Source organism: Geospiza fortis, unplaced genomic scaffold, assembly GCF_000277835.1.
Source record: "Geospiza fortis unplaced genomic scaffold, GeoFor_1.0 scaffold637, whole genome shotgun sequence".
NCBI classification, from domain to species: domain Eukaryota; kingdom Metazoa; phylum Chordata; class Aves; order Passeriformes; family Thraupidae; genus Geospiza; species Geospiza fortis.
The window spans coordinates 796,022-806,224 of NW_005054515.1; the positions used below are offsets into that span (position 1 = coordinate 796,022).

Below are 10,203 nucleotides of genomic sequence, written 5' to 3' on the forward strand. Positions count from 1 at the left end.
CCTGCTGCCTGCTCCCTGGTACATGTAGAAATTCATGTAGAAATTCAGCAGAATTGAGCACTTGCACTGGACAGGCCCAAAATACAGGGAAAAGGAGATAAGACATGGATAGGACAGGCACCAGGAAGAGGCAGTTGCTTCTGCCAAGTGCTGTGTAGGAAGCCATGCACTGGTTAGAACAGACAGGTATAAGGGGGGATGCTGTGCAAGCTATAGGCCACCTCCTGAATACAGCTACATTTTCTTCTTGGATTTTTTTATTAATGACAAATACAGTAATACAACTAAGAATAAACTTCTGTTTCTGACCACATGACATGTCTGACTACTGCAATAATGCTATAGGTTGCTGCCCAAGGCTGCAGTCTGAGCAGGGGGTCCAAGCAGGCTCCCAAACCAGAGAACAGCAGAGTAGGGGCCGAGCTGGGCAATATTCCTCATCCATCTCACCACAGGAATAAAGCAGGTACCAGCACACTGTGTAACTGTGGACATGAAGGAGTCTCTCAGGGTACCACACTCCTGCAGGGGCTCAGCTAAGGCACATTTTCTCTGTCTTAATGCACAGAAACAGACTGGAGACCTTGGTTAATGTAACACAGCCTGAATGTACAAGGGGCTTTGTCCTGCAAGAGAGCAGCACTCACAGATAGCACTGAGGGACAGCACAGGACTTGGCAAAATTATGTAGACAAGTTTTACCACAGAAGCTGGTTCATACAGAAACTCAGAGGAACAAGAGGTTCTGCAAATCTGGAGAAAGGAACCTGACCTGGGGCAGGACATTCAGGCTTTCCTGGAGGTATCCTACTCCCTTCCAATTTCCCTGAGCATCAAACCACCTATTAATAAGGCCTCTGTGTGGCTTCTGCTAGCCTCAGGAGCCCTGTTCCTCTGGAGAACAGAACGCCCGAGTGCCCGGCGTAGCTCGGCGTGGCCTCAGGGCTATTGCCAGCAAGCACAAGTGATTGTCAGCTCTTAGTGATATTCAGCCAGGATTTCAGCTGCCTGCTTGGTGCAATTAGCCCAGGCCGAGAGGCACAGTGGACAAGAGAGAGGGAAGAGGCGACGGAGGTTCTGCAGAGATGTTCTTTATTGATGCGAAGGGTCCGGTCTGCACTCGTTCCAACAAGTGGGCTAAAATGTGCCCCTTTTATAGGTTTTAGGAGGATTGAGATTTGGACCAATGGCAAGGGGTTAAAGTCCTAACCTACAGGGTTACAGGGATATGCTCTAGGGTGGGGGTGAGGAAGTAAAATGCTGATTCAGTTCCTCCAGGGAGCCCTGGTCGTGTCCATAGGGACTGCTACAACCACCCACTCACCAACTTGAGCATCACAGCAAGGTAGAATTTCACACTGGATCCTACTACAGCTGAAAAGTCTGCTCTAGCTGCTGGTTGCTTTTATTTCTACATTTGTAGCCACAACAGCAAAGAACATTCTCCAAGCTGCAGCTTAGCTCTCAGTTTTATCTCCATTTAACCTACATTTATATCCTCCTTGCCATGTTCTTCAAATACCGGCCAACCTCCCCACCAGAAAAGCTCCTTATTGTCTCTTTCCAGGAGGAATTAGCACATTATGGCCCCAAAGTCCTTATACCTTTGTTCTCTTCCTTTTCTCTCCTACACCACTACCAGAGCAGAGCCCTCCCACCCACCTTGTGAAACAGCTTCAGTGAGACTGCTCAGATCTACAGTATCAGACCCCAAAGGATACACTTACTACAAAATTAAAAACTGCAGGATACTAATTCTGACTGTAAAGGCTTCAAATGGTGGGAATGTATTTATTGGATGACTACGTGGAAATGGGCTCTCTCAGCCACAAACTCAAATTGTTTCCATCAACTCCTATATCTATCTTGCAAAAGCTACAAACAGGAGCAAGAAAAACAGGGTGAAGGACACCCCATTCTCTTACACAGGCATCCAAGAAGTTGATTTGTTAAGAAAGAAAAAACCCCAAACATTACAGCACTTTTTCTGCCACAGAAGCAAATATAAACAAGCATCTTGCCTGGTCATTTTTGTTTTCCTTGGGTTTGGTTTGTTTTTTACTGGTGTTTTGAATTACTCAATCATTTGTCATCAACAATGAAACCAAGCACTCAAAGAGACCCTGGCAGCTCCGGAAAATATAGCACTCAATTAAGCCAGAAAAGAAAAATGATACAATCTGCAACAATATGTATTCCCTGAGAGAACTTTCCCCCAGTGTGCTTTAGCTCAGAAGCAGAGATGAAAGAAATCCAGTCTCTGAATTTACCCACCCTAGCTAATGTCTCTCATTTATGAAACCATCAGCACAGTGTTTAGGAAGTGCTGCCTGGCCCTTCCCTGCAAATGGAGAATCACCACAGTGCTCAAAGAAGGGCTTCAGGGAGCCATGGGCAACCTCCTTAGCAACAATCTGAAAGAGCAGTCAATTAATACCTAGAAAAAACAGCAAATCATTCAAGGACCAGACATGATGCTTCATAAATTAATCTGGCAGGCCAGCCATTTCATTACAGCTAGAGAGACATTCTGTGTTTAGCAAGAGGCTGGGACTGCATTTACAAAAGGCAGGTTTCCACCTTGGAAAGCAGGGGGCACATTAACATGGACAATCATCAACTGCACAGTAACTATAGAAACTCCTGTACAGCTTTATGGCTGAAAGGGTTACTTAGATTCTTGGGTGCATAAATAACAATACAATTAGGAAAAGAGTGGTTACTTTCAGTCCTGCACTTGGCACTTTTGCACCTGCTGGCAGAATAAAGCATCCTGTTCTGGCATCCCCAATTCAGGCACGACATTGATATGCTGGAGAGGGCTCCCAGGACCACAAAAATGACAAAGGACTGAAACATCTTGAAGTGAAAGCCTCAAGTTCACTCTCTACTCACTCTCTCCAATTTACCAAAGAGAAAGAAAATTGAAAAGCCACAAACTCCTGCTCAGTCTATGTGGAAAAGAATGCTGATAACAGAGGGCTCCTTGTTCTAGAATACAAAAGTTTAACAAGACTCAATGACTTTAAGTTAAGGCTGGAGAAGTCTGGCCTTGAACTATGGTGCACTTTTTTGCAACAAGACAGAGAGAGCAAAGAATTTTTTTAAGCATCTTGTTAGATGTTTGGATGCACTTTTCATCCATGGGCATTTTCAAATTCAAGTTCTTTCAGCTACCTTTCAAAAAAATTACGTTTAAGCCAAATAAAAGGATACAGTCTTACAACCTCCCAGCACAAGAACAAATGTTCATAATGGTCTTTCCTGGGTTTACCATGTGTGAACCAAATTGAGACAATTTCTCTTCAGGTTCAGTGCACTAAAGATCCAAACTGTTGAACTAACAACACAACTTTCCACAGTTCCTGTAATCTAAGCAGGAAGATATTCAGCTCCCTAATTTAGGACCACAGTCTGTACCCCACCACCTGTTGTACAACCAATTATATTCTTTACAAGTTACTACATGCTGGTAGCAGCTCTCAGGCCAGAACTGCTAAGGACACACAACACCATTCTAGCCTGGTTTTAAAGCTGATGAGGGGCCACAAGATAAAAAGGAGTAACTAACACTCTTTAGAAATAGAAAACTCAGTGACAGGAGCAGCTTAACTCAGATTGAAAAAAAAAAAACAGTCATGCTGATCTCTTAAGGCACCAGGCTACAAGGCAGGATTTTTCATCTATGTTTTGCTTACTCTCATGAGGAAAAAAAGCCTAAAAAATGGCAAATTGTGATTCCTTTTCTGCCTGAGAGCTTGCACACCCATGGTTTAAGTAAAGCTCAAGGCAGAATTTGCACTGTAACTTCCACTTGCTCTTCACAGGAGCAGCAGCTTTCACTCCAGGCTGGAATAACAGCACTGCAACTGTGGTGTTTGCACTGCAGAGCTCAGACACTGATCATCTGCCACCAAAGTGAATGCTCTGCATTTATAAACACACAGCAGTTTGTCCTCTTATTCACAAGTCCAGTAACCCCCTTCTTTTAGGAAAATTAAATCTAAAGCCCCATTTTACTATAGGGCACTGATTAAACTATAATGCAATACAGACAGCACCAACAAAACACTGAGAAAGGAATTCAGTAAGACACAAACCACTCAATTGTAAGTCAGCTTCAAAAAATCCTAATATTCTAGAAGGCTTAATATTAAAGTTGTTAGGACAACAAGGACAGCCTTGTTGTCTATAGTCTATAAATTAATTTTACATAAATGAATGAAAAGGGATTATTGTTGGTTCATTAAATGCTGTCTTCCTTTTTCTTCATATCATTTAAGTTTCATATATTTAACATTTAAAAAGAAAGCATGAATTTTTCTTACCTCCCCAATGAAATCCTATAATTAAGAATTTATTTTAGTACAAATCAGATCTCTTGGTCTCTACAAAAGGCTCCTACTAATGCCAGTGGGAAAGTCTGCTGTCATAATATCAGTTAAATTAACTTTCCCATAATCAGTAACACTAAACAAAATTCTTGGTATCACATGGCAGAAAGGAAAAAAAAAAAACAACCACAAATGTTGAGCCTGCTGCCACACAGGTAAGTTTAGGGCTCCTCAATGGATTTCTCCCACATCAATTGCTAAAAGCAGCAAACAAACTTGTTTGGCAACGTGGTATCAGATCCTAAACAGGGAGCAGCCATTTTCAAAGGATTTTTAGGTGTTACTGTCAATAAATGTATGGCCAGCAGCACACTGAGAACCAATCACTGGCATTGGCAGAGCCAGCTCAGGTATTTCAATGCCTGCCTCACACACAGCAAGGACAAGTATGGAATGAAGCTCATTATGCAGTACTGAATGCAAACAATAGAAACAAAGTAACACAGCTGGAAGAGAAACCCGTGTTTATTTTGTAATTGCTCATTATGAACATCTAAACAATGTATCAATCAATATACCTACACAACTGACCTTCATCTCCACATGCACATTTTCCTCCCTTTCCAAAAGCTATGCTACTTCTACTGCATATTTTATGACATCTTTGATCACAAACACATTTTCTGGTTTTTTGAAGCTCCACTTCTAAATACAAAGAAGTCAAAGGCCCTACACTAAAACAGACCATGAGAATAAAGCTCTACAAATAAATCACAATTCAAGATATGCAAACCCCTCCAAAACCACTGTGATCATGAGGTTCAGCCTGGCCTCACACTCAATCCCTGCAGGAGGGGCACTACCCTCACAACTGCTCTGCTACAGCAATGAAGGAGTTAAAAGAGAAACCCTGCTCCTCCCTGTCCCCTCTCCAGGGCAGTTATCCTTTTTTTCCTCAACGTTTTGGGGAGCTGTGGGGCAAAGAGCAGCACAGGGACACGAGAGGAGGGAGCTGCACAGAATAAGGGAGCCCTCCAGGAATGGGGCAAGGGCAGCACAGCATCTCTGCACACCAGGAAAGAATTCACAAGGGACAGGCTTCCACTCCACCAGAAACTGGGAAAATTAAGGATTAGAAAATAGAGTAAGATTAATAATTTACAGATCACTTACAAAGGCTTTCTTTGTTAGGGCTCTATTCAAAACCATCTACATCCATGAGCAGTCCTGGGTGAACTGTACAAACAACATGCAAGTGCTTCATATGTTCATGAGTGCATTCATGTGGAAGTGCTGGGAAAGCTGCAGGGACAAATGCCCTGTGCTAAATCACAACCACAATCATGCCTGCTCACATCAAGTGGTTGCATGAGTCTACCAAAAGCAAAAAAAATTAAAAGATTTAATCTCATTTAGATAGATGCACATTCAGCTTGAAAAAGGTGAAAAAGAGAACATTTCTTTCAAAAAATGTTGAAAAAATCCAGGTAACATCTAAGTTAATGATCTTATTTTTAAAAATACAAGTTAACTGGTTTGTGTAGGATGCTTTGATACCAAAAGTAAGATCTATGTATCAAAAAGCAGGAGCAAAAAGACAGGGAATAAAAAACAAGAAGAAACTTTCAACCAGTACTCAAAGCAATTTTAATTGGTATTTACTGAAGGAATATGCTCCAAGGTGATAATGTCTATTTAAAAAAAACCCCACAATAAATATAGTAAGTCCTTTCTGGATAGCATCTTTTCCAACTTGTATTGTACCATTCTTCCTTCTTTCCCTGTAAAATTCCACTGCAGTGCCATTCCACCCACTGACTTGCTCATATCTCAGTTCAAAGGGGAAAAAAGTAATAAAATTTAATTTCAACCAGCTAAATACTTTGGCAGATATTCTGCACTAAAAATATACAACATAATTTAGAATAAATGTTCCAAATCAGTTCAATCCTTGCTCACTCCAAGCATCATCATGAAATTTAGCACTTGTATTCCTAAATCTTGTAAACACATGTATGACCTTGATCAAAAAAGTGGATTTTTAGTTTCTTTAAGCTGCAAAACTAAAACTCCATCATAAAAAGGGCAACAGCAGGTCTGCCAAGCCAACGTCATGTTTTAAAGCTGGTTTATTACAAGACTATGCTTTGTACATCTGGAAAAGAAAAATTAAGAGGGTGCTCAATCAGCTATTTGCAGCCTTGATGGAAATAAAACTTTGATGTTCCTAGTATGATGTTTATAAACCCCCCCAAAGTTGTAGATACTGAGTCATGTCTGGCTTTGGCTTGCCTTCAGCTGAGGGGATGTTACAGAGGGTGAGCAGGCACCGTGGGCACTGCGCTGGCAGCCTGATCACTGCTGCAGTGTTTGTGCACAAACACAGCACAGCACAGACTGTGCAGGCAGCCACAACATCACTCAGCACTGCACATGTCACTCGGGATTTCTCCCAGGCTCTTCCCTATTTTTTCCCTCCCTCCCTTTCTTTCTTCTTCCTTTTGTTTTGTTGCTGTTTTGGGTTTCTTTAATCTCCATCAGGGCAACAAACCCCTGCAGCCACCCAAAGGCAGGCCTGGCTCCCCAGAACCCCAGGAAAGACCATGGATTGTGCCTCACCAGCTGCCTCCTGATCCTGGGCAGGTTTCCTCGCTTTCCTCACTGCTGCCTGCATGTGCTCCATGGAGATTTCCCTGACAACACAAGGCCATATGCAACTGCCCATTCTTCTGAGCTTGAGGGGATAACAACCTTGGAAGTGACTGCCAGTATTTCCCCATCCTTAGGAAGAGGTGCACTGCACTGCCCAAATTCAGCCACAACACCAGTAAGTGGCTAAAAAGAATGATGTTAAGTGAAGTAGGATGTATAATGTGACTTTGGAAATGCAGGCAAATTAATTTTTAAGTATGAATCCCTTCTGTATAGATTTTCCATTACCAGGAATAAAATTAAAGAAGCGCCTGCTTAACTGGGAAAAGAACACAATATAAACCCTAAGGAAAACTAAGTCTATTCCTTCCCTTCTGTCCATTACTGGGAGCTTACAAACCTTTCTTTCTTTAATGAGCACTTGCCTGCTCGAAGTGATGAATATTTCAGATGCTCTTTCAAAAAAAACATGGAGAACCTAATACAGTATTTATGGCACAGATGAATTTCCTAAACAAGCTGCCCAATAACCAGAAAGGAGCATTAAGATGTGAGTACAGAAAGCTATAAATAGCACACAAAAGGTACAGCATAATAGTGTGCATCACTTTTAGTCCTGTTTATCTGTCCAACCCATTTGCAACTGGAAAGCACTGCTTCTTTTCCCCTGTACAGAATTTGTGAATGGCTTGGTCCTCAGCAGCACAGTAAGAACATGAACCCTCTAAGTAAACAAATGTGCATCTATCAAAACTTAGGAGAGTTAGGAAAAAACCCAGAGCTCCATGTGTTATTGGAAGAAAGTATGACAAATCCTCCTTTAAGGAGCCTAAGAATACTACTTGAAGAAAATACAAATTAAAAAGGACACATCCTGTTTGAATTTTGAAAATGTCAGTGGTCAGATGGCCTCAGCCACTACCAATCATAAAATTAAACACTAAAGTAATAATTCAACAGATAGGACAACACAACTTTTCATGGTCTTTACACGGTGTCCCAGCAACAGCAGAAACCAGGTTAGAGCCATGTAACACAATGCCCCATTTCTCAAAAATGCCCTAGTAAAGAAGTCTGCAAAGTATGCAGCTTTTTGGAAGTTTACTGCAGCTGACAGAGCTGCAGTGTAACTTAGGTGCCCAGCCTCCTTCTCCCATCCAAAACCAAAGGCCAGCCCCACCAACCCCGATGCAGCATTCCATGAGATGCCTTCAGAGCTACTGTGCCTTCTTGGGTGGATGCAACGAGACAAACTCTTAGGAAATACACTCCAGCACCACAAAACAAATACAAATACTAGAAAACACAAAACCAGTACCTAAAACCAAAGAGGAAATATCACAGAATCAGTTCAGCAAAGAAAAAGTCAAACCATAAACCAGCCCAGGTCCAACGACTGACATGGATACTACACACACACACAGAGCCAGACAAGCCTTTCCATTCAAGAGTCAAGGGTGGAAAAAAACTCTTCAGAAGGTTTTTTGGAAAGGACAGGAATGACAGACTCCTATTACATAGCAACCTGCTGGGCCATCACATCACAAACAGTGGCAAAATGCACTCAAGAGGAAAATCTCAAGACCAACCATGAGCCACGACTGCAGACAGACACCCATCTGTCTGTGACCAAAAAACCACATTTTCCACTCTTTGCCAGAACAGGCATCACACCAATTACACATTATAAACTGATTCCTTTACAAACACTCCTTATTTTGCATGCTACTGTCAACAGCACAAAAGACAGAATGAGCAAACACTTCAAGTTTTAGCTACACCCATGTGGTATATTACAAAAAGCAGCAGTATTAAAATGAATAATTAAAATCATACCCAGAACAACAAAAATACAAATATTTTAATGGCTTATTTTAATGCAGCAAAAGCCCACTAACATTTGTCAGCGCTGTAAAACCACAATTAGTTTGTACAACTACTCCACATGAAAAGACAGACACCATTCAGGGTTGGACAGGTTATCTGCTCCTTACTTAATCTTAACTTTGGTTTGTCTTACCAAAGTTTCTGTAACTGTAACAATGACAACACAACTGTTAAGAAATTGGGATAATTTCAAGTAAAATGACACTAGAGACCAGTCAGCATTTATAAACACTATATCAAATAACTTCTGAAATTTTAGTGTACTGAAACAATACTAAACTATCTTACTACATTTGGCTAGAATAGTTCAACAAAGTAAGTTTACCAACATACTTTTTGTTTACATTTTCACTAGCTTCATCTTATCCATACCATCCATCTTGCCCCATTTATCCTCCAACTTGTTAGTTTGCAACAACAGAATTAATGACTTACTTCTATTCAAAACATTCTAAAGATTAACTGAAAGAAGCAATATCAATATACTACCCGTTACTTAAAAAAAAACAAACCCAAACAACCCAAAACATTAGCCATGAGTGCAGCAAGTCTGTATTTTGGTATAAAAACTAAGATATTTGCATTTCAAAGACCAATCTTTTGTTATCATGAAAGATAGCCATTTTAAAAGTGTGGAAGGAATATGTTACCACTGAAACTGAAGTTTGTTGTAAATTTACAGGATTTTCAGTTTCAGTTGAGGTATTCTAAAGTTTAAAGAAAGAGGGGATATCAAAACTTCAGTAAAGCAAGTATAAAAATTCCACTTTTGTTAACTTGGCTCACAGTTTAACGTTGACTTCCCCCATGAAATTCCAGCTGCCATAAAACCTGTATGCTAAAAACATTTAACTGTTACGTTTGAAAGTATAAAACTAGGAGCAGAAGAAATTAAAGGGAACGTTCAATGCAAGGGAAAGCAAACTTTTGGTCTGCAGACTTGTGCAGGGAGGTTCAAATATGTCTACAACATGCTGGAGAGAAAGAGGAAAGAAAGGACATGTTCTGTGCTTTTAAAATTAGCTAATCTGCTTAATAGCTGGAAAGCGCCGCTACCCAGCGTTTAACCCTTTGCCTTCCTGGGCCGTATGACAAGAAAATGCTGCTCAAAACGGGAGGGGATAAATATCAAAGCAATCATCGGTTACCTTTAAAACTCTTTGCTTCCTCCTCTGAGGCCTTTTGTTTTCTGTTAGGACCTAAAAAAACATCAAATTGCAGAATATAAGTTGTGGTCACAAAGGCAGGCGGACACCTCCGATTTTTATTATGGAACAGCGATATTTCTGCAGTACCCCGAGTGCTTTACACGCGGCCCTTCCACGGGCCG

General features: G+C 41.1%; 1 protein-coding gene across 1 annotated transcript in view; it reads right to left on the bottom strand.

Annotated features, from left to right (window-relative positions):
* Positions 1 to 10,203, bottom strand: part of TET1 (tet methylcytosine dioxygenase 1) — a 68,816-nt gene that overhangs the window by 46,910 nt on the left and 11,703 nt on the right. Inside the window, 1 exon segment of the mRNA XM_031063607.1 lies at positions 10,022 to 10,072. Coding sequence (XP_030919467.1) covers positions 10,022 to 10,072 — 51 coding nt within the window.